Source organism: Acartia tonsa, chromosome 9, assembly GCF_053477335.1.
Source record: "Acartia tonsa isolate MP-2025a chromosome 9, ASM5347733v1, whole genome shotgun sequence".
In the NCBI taxonomy this organism is placed as follows: Eukaryota; Metazoa; Arthropoda; class Copepoda; order Calanoida; family Acartiidae; genus Acartia; species Acartia tonsa.
This window is the reverse complement of record NC_137268.1, coordinates 29,136,851-29,150,227: the sequence shown is the minus strand read 5'-3', so window position 1 is coordinate 29,150,227 and position 13,377 is coordinate 29,136,851. Positions and strand designations below refer to the sequence as shown.

Genomic DNA, 13,377 nt, shown 5'->3' with positions numbered 1-13,377 from the left:
TTTCTTATATACTTTATTCATACTATATATTAAAATATATATAATTTTTTATGAAAATTATTGTAATTTATAATATGTAAAATAAATATTATTTATTAAACTATTTAAATATAAAATTTAAACAACATACAAATATTAAATTTAATTGAACTAAAAAACCAAAAACATCATGTAAAAGGTGTTTTTTATTACAATTTTTTAACTTGAAAAGAAAAGCTTAAGCAATGTCATTTTATACTAATTAATTAAGATCAAATGAAAATACCCAAATTTTTAAAGATAATGAGTAAGATAATTTGGATTCAAAAATCCAAAAAAAGTCTCTTCCTACCGACTAAAATGTAAGCTATCTTAATATGAAATAGAAATATTTTGCCCAGTATATTAATAATGGCTGAATTTTAAAAATCTTTATATGAGGTTTTTTCATTATCAGTATTAAACTGTTAATTTCTTTTAAACATCCTGTATTCTAATATTTGAATAATTCTCCACAAATACAATTTTATCCAGAGTAATTATGATATTTTTATTATGAAACAGTCATTTTTTAACTTAAAAATTCAGCAGACAATACATATTTGGACCTAAAGAAGCTTTAAGTTGACAGATTTTATAAAGGCATTTGTTAGTTGTGCTTGTTTTGGTTGACCTACAGAATAAATCGGTCGACCTCTAAAAGTTGTTTGTGAACTGGGCATAGAAATTCAAACCTAAATGTAAACCACATTAGATACTGGTTAAGTAAGCTTAAGTTATAATATGTCCAAATATATGATTTTTGCCAATTGATAGACAGTTATATTTAAATAGATCTACGGGGCCGGTTTGCAATCAGACTTATTCCATCTTGTTACAGGAAATATTTACCACAAAAAATTACAGCTGTCTTTCTTAAATAGCAACCGAGAAAATCACTTTCTTCCCATAGCATTACGGACGGAAAGACAGACATTTAAAGTAGTAAGCTTTTTTTCTTGATAATTATCAATACACAATCTACACATAGTTATGAGAATGAGCTGAACTTTAAAGTATTGTGTCATTTTCTCAGGGATCTAAAGAGATAAGACAATGGCAAATAAATTGATGTAGTTCCCAACGATTTTACACAATATTACTAGTGTAATGAACAGCCTATTGTCCCCTTTCTCTCAGTATTTGCTGCAACTATTTCTTCTTTGGTTTGGAGTTCTTTTCCAATCCCAGTTTAGTTTCCATTGATTGTCGGAGCATGAACTTTTGTACTTTCCCAGTTGAGGTCGTCGGGAAATGGCCGACAAACTCAATATACCTAAAAGTAGAAACTAAAACTAGGGTTGTCCGGATATCCGGAAATACAAAAACTTTTATTGGCTCCTTCAATATCCAGTTATCTAGTAATCTGCCGGATATCTGGTATTAGAAATCAGCCAGATATCTGTCCAAATATGTAACCGGCCTAAACCTAACGGTGGCGTGCACAGGCTTTTGGAAACTCCAATTACTTGCAGGGACCTAAAGGGATAAGACAATGACCGATAAATTGATGTACATCCCCAATGATGATACAAAAAGTACTCCTTTGGACACTTAACTAAATTAACCAACCGATCAAAATTCAATGAAAGTCTCCAAGGTTGTTAAGCCAACGAATAAGAAAGCGTTATTATATGACTTTGGGGCTGAGGATGAATCAAGAGCTTTTTAAATTAATTTTCAAAATCAACTATATTAACAAATTACTAATAGCTGACCACCTAGCATCTAGGGGCTTTGAATTCAAAACGGCAGAATGAGGCTGAATATTATATAAAGCATTTTATATAATTGTAGTTTTTTTATGCATAAATAAGTTTTAAAAAATCATTTTTTTGAATGACCCTGTAGGTCACGGAAATTGTTTTAAGCTATATTAATTGTAGATTTAATCCTTGGGATTGTTTTAGGCTATTTTTATGTCCCCTATATACCCCTTTGAATAGAGAACCCCCTAGATGCTATGGGCGCAGCTTATAGTATTTCAAAAAATTAGAATTTCCATTCTCAATCGTCAATTGAAAATTAAAATATTACCTGGGTATTTTGAAATGTGCCATATTTCCTTTACAGAACTGTCTGATATCATCCTGTTGTTGAAGCAGCTTATAGTGCCTAATATAAAATGACGTCATACAATACAAATAACCAATGATAGGCCAGCATACATGTATATTGACCAATGGTAAAATGTATACTGGCCTATTATTGGTAATTTTTTTATTAGGCACTTTAAGCTGCTTCCCTGTTGTAGTGTAGTTCCAGGTACAAGTTTAATCCAGGCGGCCACTTCCTCACCCATCCTCTCATCTGTTACACCAAACACATGCACCTCCTGAATAGAATTGGGCAGGATTTCACGCCATTTTTAACATCGGGCTTGATACCGGATATTGAAACTATAGGGCCGGTTTTCCGGCAATATAATCTTTTATATTATACAACAAAAATCCCTTTTAACAAACAGTCACAAGTATTATTATTCTTAGTTTTACATAGCAGTAAGTAAGTAATGAATTATTAATATTACAGATTGACTAACTTAGGGACGTATAGTTATTGGGATCTTAAGCTTCTTACAAAAATCCTTAATACTTTATATGATAGAATACCTGAATAGATGGATGTGTGTGTAGATACTCCTCAATCTCCCTGGGATAAATATTTTCCCCACCTCGTATAATCATATCCTTGATTCTTCCCACTATCCTGAATTTTATTTAATACCTATAATTGCGACAACTTTTACTACAGAGAAACTTCCAATTTTTAATATTTACAAAAGGGCCTGCTTCATTGCTTCATGATCCATGTCAGATTTATATAGGAAATACACGCTTATAGGTGAGCTCGAGTTTTTCAAACATTAATTGTTTAAAACTTATAGTGGTTGAAGTATTCTGTAATAATTGACTGCCAAGTTTTAAAATATTGGTTAAAATTCATACAACAATTAGAGGCTATGGACGAAGCAGCTAGTATTTAAAAATAAATTTCTACTTCCATTTCATCCCTTCAGTTTATACATTAGAAAGGGTATGGGTAATAAGTGAATTTCTCGGCTACTGTGTAAGATAGACAGCTGAAGTTTTTTTGTCAAGATTTCGATACCATAGTATTATAATATATATGGGAATATTTGAAAAAATAAACTTTGACTTTTGCTTTCAACCTCTCAATTTTTATTTTTTGCAACTTATGGATGTTATCCTCCTTGTTATTAATAAAAATTTTGAAAGCTTTACCTACAATACCCATTTGATTGCATGACTGCCATATCCCCACTTCTCAACCAGCCGTCTGATGTTATAGTTTCTAGTGTCTTATCCTAATAGATATTAAAGAAAGATTTTTATTTAACCAGGGATCTTAAGGGATAATTTAAATCATTGGTTGAATGGTTTGGTCACAACAAGTTAAAACTAACGAATCAAAATTCATTAAAATTACACAAAGTTTTCATGCCAACGAATAGAATACAGTGATTATAGAAACTTTGGGTGCTAGTGTATATTTCAATCCAATGACCCGGTCCCTCCCTCAATGTAGCAATGTAGCTCTTGGCGCACATTTGTAAAGTAGAGTATTAACAATAATCTTATTATATTTTACAATCGTTTGTATTTTGAAGGGCTAGGAATAGAAACCAGACAGACCTACCAATACCGACAGACAGATGGACATACAAACTCAAACATTTATGGATGAGCTTCTTTAAACCCCAAAAATAAAAAAAGCTATGCATCTAAACTTAATTTATTGATAACCTTATCAGCCCAGTAGCCTCGCATAGTGTTGAAGCCTCTAGAATGTAACTCTCCTAAAATTATTTTTAAAATTATGTATCTAAAATCACGCAACCTAGTCAAAATAATATTAGCTTTTGATAATTGGGCGGTTTCCCGCGGAATGCCTACTTAATCGTTACTTTGTGTTTTCCTTAAGGTCATGTTAGGTTAGGCAATATTTGGTACAGTGCAGCCCAAAAAGGATAGGACACAGTATTTATAGGCCCCGCAGGGTTTAGACATGCAAATCCAAGACGTAAATCTAAAAATAAAATAGCCTAAAACTAACCTAAAACAGATGATATAAAATGGAGAACTAATACAGTGCAGTAGTTATCGAAATCTTAAGCTACAGACAAAAACCCTTACTGTAGCTGTGTTTAGTGCCCTAGGAAAATCGGGATAGATGTCACTGATTTAGGCCTATAAATTCTATTGACGTCATAGTAGATGGAAAGAGAAAAGGGATAATCCCCCTAGAAAAGATATGTGGTGTAGGATATATCCCCAAGTCAATAGAATGAACACAGTAATAGTGTCTGACTGATTATGACGTAACAAAAAAAATTAGCCAATGAGAGGCCACTATAAATTTTACCATTGGTCAATAACGGCCTCTCATTGGCTAATTTTTTTTTGTTACGTCATAATCAGTCAGACACTATTACTGTGTTCCAATAGAATAGGTAATTTAAAAGCAGTTCTATCCCCATTCTGCTAGGCCACTCTAGACAGCTACACCTTACTACTTTATATTAATCAACTTAAATAATTTAATTTTTATTTCTACCTGGTTCTCCAACAGGTACAATGTTATCATTTTCATCCACAATTCTATCACATTTTTACAGTCATATATTCAAGTATTGATATTTTACTGAGGAAAGTACCCTAAAAATGTGTGTTGGGGGGTGGGGGAGGCCTATGCTCCTACATAACTTAAAATGCTTGAGAGATCATTTTAATCATTGAAAGTTGGATTTTCCAAAAAAAAACACTTCAATAAGTTTACATATAAAAGAGATGTATACCAATTTTAGTGGCAAACCTAAATTTACATAGATAAATGCATAAATGTTGCATCTAGAGGAGGGATAGCAATGAAATAGCATAAAACCATCCCAAAATTCAAAACAAAGAATAACATTTTTGGACATATAAAAAGCTCCCCTTAAATGGAACAGCTCAGTGGTTAACGAGAGATTAAAGGACAAACGAACAAAAACCTTACCACTTTATACAATAGGATTAAAACTCAGATAGAGAGAGGAGACAATGGGCTTTTTATTACTCTAGTCCCCAAAGTTTCACAATAAAGTTTTATTATTCGTTGGCTTAACATCTTGGGGACCTTAACTGAATTTAAATTTGTTGGTTTATTCAGCTGAGTGTTCAAACATTTCAACCATTATTTTTTTTGCTACAGAAGGTTTAATTTTGTGTGCAAACAATAGGGATGTACATCAATTTATCGGCCATTGTCTTATTCCTTTAGACCTTGATTAAAAATTACTGAATTGACTATAATGCCTGATTTCAATATGATTTGAGGGATATCCAACTGTGCCTGTCATCAAGTCTATATCATCAGAAGAAAATCCCTGCAAATAATTTTGATACAAGGATGACACACATCCATAATTATTAATTATTGAAACAAGATGGAGTCCAAGAAAATGCCATTTCTCGCGGTCGTACGACGTCATGCGTCATGTTGGAAGGGTGACACAAATTTCAGATCTCAGTTTTCGCTATTTGATTAAATATTTTCTCTATAAGATAAAAGCGATGCTTGCAAGATTATTTAATTCGCTATGATATAAAGATAAATTATCTCAAATCGCGAAATCTGAGATCAGAGCTGGATCTTTAAATGTGTAGCCGTTGCCGTTGCCGCTGCCAGGGATACAGCCACTAACCTAATAGCAATCTTTAAATCAAACTGGCTACGCGTTGCCGTAGCCAAATAAAAATGAAATTTAAAAATAAAAAAATTATTTATGTTTTGGGTGGGCCATAGAAGATTTTAGAGATCCATATTTCTAGGATAGCTGGCATTGCACTGCAGTAAATTTTTTTTGATTACACGTTTTATTGGCAGCACTGGCAATGGCAACGGCTGCGGCTACGACTGCGGCCACGGCTACAGCTACGGCAGCGGTAACGGCAACGGCAACGGCTACACATTTAAAGATCCAGCTCTGAAATTTTATAAAAGAAAGAAAGAGAGAGTTGAACTTTAACATTCATTTTCAGGAGTTATAAACATCAACGACCCTTTTTAAAATAGATTCGCTGCTAATTGAATTAATTGATTTTACAACTTACAAAAACTAAATGTAAACAAGGATAAATTTATGAATTTAAAAAAAAATAATATATAAATGAATTGAATATGAATTATCTATTTTACAATAATGTTTGTTCATGCGTGATTGTGAGGGAGAGAGATATACTTTGTAAACAAAAGCAATTGAAGGCATAAGCATAATATTATCAGACATACGGACGTACAACATATCCTAATTATCAAGTAGATGCACTTCTCAAATTGGCTGTTTGTCTAGATTATAGATACACCAATGTATGAATCATATAGTTTATTCTCGTATTCATTCGAATCCGGTGGATAGGAACCGGTTCTCATCCATACGAAAAAACTATGTCTAGCATCGTATTATATCCAGTTTTCTACGAATATAGAAATGTATAATCATAAGATTAAAACCAGTTTTTTTAGCCGGTGCCTCCGGCACCTCGGGGCTAAAAAAACTAGTTTTAATCTTATAATTGTACATTCTATATCCGCGGAAAGCCGTTTATAATACGATACGAGAAATAACTATTCTTACACAGCGGCTTTGCAAAAATTCTTTTAAAAATTTGGGGAGGGATTTTTTTTTGGGGGGGGGGGGGGTGGCGGTGTCCCACCCCCTAAATAGCCTAAAACCACAACAGGACCAGTAGGTATATTCCCTGAAGAGTAGAATCCAATCGGTTCAGTGGTTACCGAGATCTTAAGGGACGTACGGACAGACATCATTCTACTTTGTATTATAGATAAAGATAAAGTTATAGAGTAGATTTGCAGATTAATTTTTATTTGAATGTACTTTACTCAGGGAGTGAGGGGACAATGAACTATAAATTAGTCAGGTCTCTAAAGTCTATAATCACGTTTTCTCATAAATTGGCTTAAAAACTTCGGGGACTTATATCTTGATTAATTTGTCCAAACTAGCAGTGTCCAAACTTTTCTTACCAACAATTTTTACCTACAGATCGAGATTTTTTTCAATCATTGTCTAATCCCCCTGGCTCCCTGGCGTTTCTAAATGTTTAATACAAGATCAAAGTAGGGGCCCTAATTGGGAATTTGAAACAATGATGTAAGGTAATCCAGGACTTAAAAGTTTGTGCTATCAAATGAATAATTGTCTGTAATATTTAGGATGTTGGAACCTACTTGGTTAGGTCTGAACAATATATATATATATATGAACAATCTTACGATGTGTAGGCGAAATTGAAAGTTTAAAAGTCAGGTATCTAAAAGGGATAAGACATTGGCCGATAAATTGATGTACATCCCCAAAGATGATCTACAAAATTCTGTAGATTTTTGTAAGTGGTTAAAATGTTTCAACACTAAATTTAATGAACCAACCAATCAAAATTCACTAAAGTCCCCAAAGTTATTGAGCTAAAGAATATGCAAACGTTACCATAAAACATTAGGGACTAGAGTAATAAACAGCTCAGTGTCCCCTCTTTCTCTGTTTAAAAGTAGACAACTTATGAGAAATAAATCAATGAATTAATCTAATGAATTCCTATTACTTTAAATTCTTGTAAATTTATAAAAATTACATACAATTTCTAAATTTCATCGTCTCAATGATTGATTACTTAATAAGTACTCTTATTAAACGCATTAATTAATATAAAACCCTAAATTTTGTACAGATTTGAAATAATGCTATATGGTTTAAATAAAGAAAATAAACCTAAAGTTATAAATCTTCCATGGACTTGTAAGAAACTCCACTGTAAAGAAAAACAATATCGGTCAAGCAGTTATTGAGATCTTATCTACAGGCAGACAAATATTCTGTTATATCCTCTCATAAAATAGTTATAAATCTTCCCTAGACCTATCAGAACCTCCACTGTAAAAGAGATCCATATTAGTTACGCAGCTATAGAGATCTTTAGCTACAGACAGACATTGGGTCCCTTTTGTATAATAGCTGGCGGCTACGCCCGTAGAAGCCTCTAAGGGATATTAGGGAGGGGGGAGTTGAATATGATAACTGAAATTTTTAATTTAAATTTTTAAAAAAGTTTGTTGTAACTTTTTTTTAGGAGGGCGGTGGTACCCTCCTCCAAAACTGTTATAAACCTTTCCAGGACCTATAAGAAGCTACCCTGTCAAGGAGAAACATATCGGTACAGCGGTAAGCAAGATCTTTCGGTACAGACAAACATCCTGTTATTTTAACATAAGGATTATTAAATAAGTATATCACTAGCGGCTACGCCCCTAGAAGACTCTAGGGACACTTAAGGAGGGAGGAGTTGAATTGGATAACCCAATTTCTTATTTTAGATTTTAAAAGAAACTTTTTTTGTGGGGGGGAGGGATTTTTTTAGGGGCGATTTCTCTTGGGAATGTGGTGGAACCCTTCCCAAAAATAGTTATAAACCTTCCTGGGACATATAAAAAGCTACTCTGTTAAGGAGAACCCGATAGGTTCAGCAGTTAGAGAGATCCTTTAGTACAGACAAATAGACAGACATCATCTTACTTTAGTATAAGGATTATCGGGTCATTGAATTGACCTCCAGAAAATAGAAATATGGCCTTATGCTCCACTGGAGTGAAGAGGCTGGTAAGTAAGTAAGTAAGTAGTAACTAAAATCTTTCCGTAAAATTTATTTATTTTTGAATTCAATAAATTAGCTTTTACTCTTAAATAGAAAATTTCAAAACTTGTATAAGTATAAAAATTATGGAGCTTTATAATTTTATTCGCAATTACAGCAAATTAATTTTGCTAATGTATATTAGAGAGTATAAATTGAAGTGAAAAAAATAATTTCGAGACACCTAGCGGGAAAATGTTAAACTATGTGATATACCTGGGTGATAGCAGTTGTATATAAAAAACAAGGATGACAACATTCATAAAAGCGAAGCTCTCAAAGTACCAAAACATATAAAACATCAGAAAAAAACTGAAAATGACTCAAATTGTACTGACATAATACATAACATCAACAATATTTTTTTAGTAGCAAAACGTGATTTTATTGGCTTCTATTCAAGATAGACGGCTGCTACTTCCTGTCTAAATTTCCATAATTATTGACCATATTTATGTATACAACATCCATGGCGGTCGAACTGCTTTTAAGCAGTCTAAATATCATACATATGATTTCCTACAAATTTTGGGTGTTTTTGGCCCGATTTTAAAATTTTTGTTGATAATAGTTTCAGTAGATAATTAAATTTCATGTTGTTTCAAGGGAATTTGTATCTTTAGATGACAGGTCAATATCAAAACTAAATATCTTAGCCAGTTTTTTGAATGATTTAAAAGTATTTAGGCTATTGATATTAGAAATTTAGAAAAAGTATGGTATAAAGTAGTTACGCTATTAATATTTACATCCTTACCTTTGGACAAGGGGCACCAGCCATAATACCAGTCTTTACAGTTGTTAACTTTGGCTCAGTTTCTTTCACACTAATTTAGTTTAAAATAGCAATTCAACAATTACCAGGAAGAGAACCTGCGACCGTGGCTCAACACGTAGCGCATCCGCTCGTCGTTGGGGAGGTGATAGGTTGAATTTCGTCTTATCCCTAGCACTATAACTAACTAAAGATGATAAAATTGGTTCTTACTGCTACTATGTCAGGTGCGAGAGACATTAGTAGTTAGAGTAGGGGGAATGCCTTGGCCATAAACAGGCGCAACTCATTACCATGCAAAGTTAGGACAAATGTCATGCAATACCCAAGGTGTTTGGACATAAAAGGAGACATTTGGCTCCCGTTAGTTATCCTGGGTTGTTGGACCTCGCAGTTGAGTGTCATGGACAGAATCCAAGCCCGTTTGAGGTAATGATAATTGGTAACCCTAAGATTTCAATTTCAGTTTCAAAAATTTTTTTTAGTTTTTTTTATAGCAAACTCTCCCAAAATAGTTAAAAACATTCCCTGGATCTATTTATAAGAAGATTCACTGTATAAAGGAGAACCTTATCGGTTCAGTGGTTAATGAGATCTTTCACAACACACACACACACACAACAAAGCAAAAGATATTTTGTAATAATGATACATGGTAAATATTAGAGGAAAAAGATTTGTTGATTAATTTAGTCCTCATATTTTCTTTATTCCTGTGAAGCGCCGTCATAAAAATACGTCTAAAAAGGAGGGATGAGGGGAGAAGCGGGAAAGGAAAACCCTAAAAAAGATATGTTTTTAGACGTTTTTTATGACGTCACACATGACACTTTACAGCAGTTCTATTTCTGGTAAAAAAACTTAGTAATATTAAAATAATTAGCTAAATTGCAATTTAACCTTTGTAGCATATCAATAAACATAGTCGGAGTTCCGTATACTGAGGTACAATTTTCTGATTCTATGGCCTGTTTTTATACCATATATTTTATTAGAGAGTGAGGGGACAATGGGCTGTTTATTACTCTAGTTTTCCTATTCGTTGGCTTAACAACTAGGGGACTTTAGTGATGTTGGTGAATTAAGTCGAGTGTTCAAACGTTTCAACCACTAACTTTAATACAGAAGGGGTAATTTTGTTTATCATCATCAGGGATGTACATCAATTTATCGACCATAGTCTTATCCCTTTAGATCTCTGATATTAATAATTTAATTCTATGCTTCTTTAGACTGGTTTCATAGCATATACAACAACATTGCCTTTTATATTTTATCAGAACATAGGCACCGCATAATGGTTCTCCAATCTTCCTTGGATTGGGCACGTTTTGTGGCATCACTGAAAGAGTTCACTTAGGAGTTCTACCTGGAATTCTCTTTCCTTTGGGATTCCACGTCAAGGCTTGATTGGTTAGATCATAGCATATAATACAGTGTGGTTTTTAGTAAAAAATTAATGCTTAATTAAGCCCACTTACCAGTGGCAGAAAGGAATCACTTGCTCTGAGAGTTTTATATAAGAAAAAAAATATTTTGCTGTTTTCAACAAATTATGCCTCAAAGTTATATAGTCAAAATTATGACTGGAATTTGGTCTTGGTTCGGTAATATTTCCAAAATCGATTGCAAAAAAAATTCTCACTCAAAACTCCCCCAAGCCAATATAGAAAATATAACAATTGATGAAAAACGTCCTGAAACTTGAAGAATAATTGTTTGTCTAACAATTTTATACATTAAAATATATAATATATTCCTTGATACAAGCAAGTCCGTTGAAGCTAGGGCCGGGTATAACACAAGTAGCTCCATACAACATACCACACATAGTTCCTGAAAAAATAATATATCCAAATTATTCATGAAATTGCATAATGACTCCTGGAACAATGAGATAAAATCTAGAAAAAAAACAAATTATTACCATAAAGTACATTGCATGAAAGTTTTATTGAATTTTGATTGGTTGTTTAGTTATGTTGGGTGTCCAACCATTACAACCACTAATTGTAATCTACTGTGGGGGTGATTTTATTTATCAGAGAAAGACCAAATTGCTGCCAAATGTTGTCAAAATGATCCAAGTGACGTCATAAAATGAGGAAGATGAGAGGAGAAGTTGGATAGAAAACCCCTAAAGAAGAGATAAAGGATAATCCCTTATTTTTATGACAATTTTGCAGCAATTTGGTCTTTGTCGTTTATCATCATTACATAAATTTATGGGTTATTGTCTTATCCCTTTAGATCCGTGACTTACCTGCCACATTTCCAAAGCAATGGTGAAGAGGAACAGAGAGACATATTCTATGTTCACATTTGTTATAACCTAGTCGGTCACCAATCTGATAAGATTTCAACAATATTATGCCATTTCATTACAATATCAATTTTACTTTTTGTATTTTGTATTGGTCAGTTACAATATTAGGAACTAGCGTAAACGCCGCCCCTAGTATCCTTGAAGAGGGGAAAGTTGAATTCGATAGCCCATTTTTTAATTTTATATTTAAGAAAAAGTAAAAACAAAATTTTTTTGGGTGGTCAACCGATCCTGCAGGCGCGATTTCTCTTGGGAGGGTGGCAGTACCCTCCCCAAAAATAGTTATAAACCTTCCCAGGGACTATGAGAAGCTACCCTATAAAGTAGAACCATATAGATTCGGCGGTTAGCGAGATCATTCGGAACAGACAGAAAGAACCTGTTACTTTATTATCAGAATAATATATAACTTAATCACAAAGTATAACAACCCATTGAATATTATTTTTTCTATTACAGAAAAAATCTGTTTTCTTATATAAAAATAAGTCATTATGATGTCATTATTGAGTAATTTGTATTAATTTCATATCATAAAAATTATTCATTTTTTTTCTATTTTGTTAGTATTTTTTTAAATTGGTAATTTACAAAGTACAAAATAATGCTTCCCTTTTTAAGAAGAAAATACTAGAGGGAGAAAGGCTTAAATATCTGTATCTCCCCATCGTCTTGTGCAACCATTCTGGCTATTGAAAACCAACCAATGGTATCGCTAATATTACACAGCCAAGTAGCAGAAAATAATTTAGAAGTAGAAGAAAGAGGTCTTTGAAAAATGAAGGGAGGTAGTTGTCTGCTTATGCATCTATACTATAGATCTGTTTTCCCTTTAATAAAAATGGATGAATGTGCCCAAAACTAGTGAAGCTTTTATATCCATTGATCATATGAAAAGACCTATGAGTTATGACTTGAATATCAGCAAATAGCATCATGAATATTAACACAGCCAAGCCACTACTAAAAAGCAGAAAACAATATGCTAGCAGACGAAATATGTCCCCAAGACAGAGATCAGGTAGTTGTCTTGGTATAATTCATGTATACATATTTATTTCCTAATGAATGGCATATGTTCCTGTATAGCATTGTTGACTAAGTTGTAATGAGTAAGCACCACTCCCTAAATTTATAAATCAATCATTTCATATCCCTTTAAAATGTTTTGGACATTTTACAGGAAAGTTCAAACTTTAATTTAAATTTTTTTTTAAAGAAAAATGTAAAAATATTTTTAGGGGTGTGGATAATTTTTTTATTGGCATTTCTATCGGGAGGGTGGTTGTACCTTCCCTGGATTGATAAGAAGCTCCACTATAAAGGAGAACCATATCGGCTAAGCAGTTAGCAAGATCCTTCAGTACAGACAAAAATACCTTACTACTTTATATATTAGGATATCCGTTTAGAAATCAAAATTAGTTATTACAATTATAACTTAATCTTTTCAGTGAAGCTTCTCATAGGTCCAGGGAAGCTTTACAACTATTGTAGTGGAGGGGGGTACCTCCACACTCCAAAGATAAATTGCACCCCAAATT

The 13,377-nt window shown here is 33.0% G+C and overlaps 1 protein-coding gene across 1 annotated transcript in view; it reads right to left on the bottom strand.

Moving 5' to 3' along the window:
- LOC145328716 (medium-chain acyl-CoA ligase ACSF2, mitochondrial-like) overlaps positions 1–13,377 on the bottom strand; it is a 33,309-nt gene continuing 19,932 nt past the window's right edge. The window contains exons 9-21 of the mRNA XM_080172517.1: positions 12,919–12,959; positions 11,771–11,859; positions 11,269–11,343; positions 10,408–10,477; positions 9,490–9,559; positions 5,337–5,407; positions 4,597–4,640; positions 3,786–3,838; positions 3,264–3,346; positions 2,631–2,727; positions 2,271–2,353; positions 2,056–2,115; positions 1–1,294 (exon numbers count right to left, since the gene is read on the bottom strand). Coding sequence (XP_080028643.1) covers positions 1,171–1,294; positions 2,056–2,115; positions 2,271–2,353; positions 2,631–2,727; positions 3,264–3,346; positions 3,786–3,838; positions 4,597–4,640; positions 5,337–5,407; positions 9,490–9,559; positions 10,408–10,477; positions 11,269–11,343; positions 11,771–11,859; positions 12,919–12,959 — 960 coding nt within the window. The 3' untranslated portion in view covers positions 1–1,170. The remainder of the gene's footprint in view (positions 1,295–2,055; positions 2,116–2,270; positions 2,354–2,630; positions 2,728–3,263; positions 3,347–3,785; positions 3,839–4,596; positions 4,641–5,336; positions 5,408–9,489; positions 9,560–10,407; positions 10,478–11,268; positions 11,344–11,770; positions 11,860–12,918; positions 12,960–13,377) is intronic.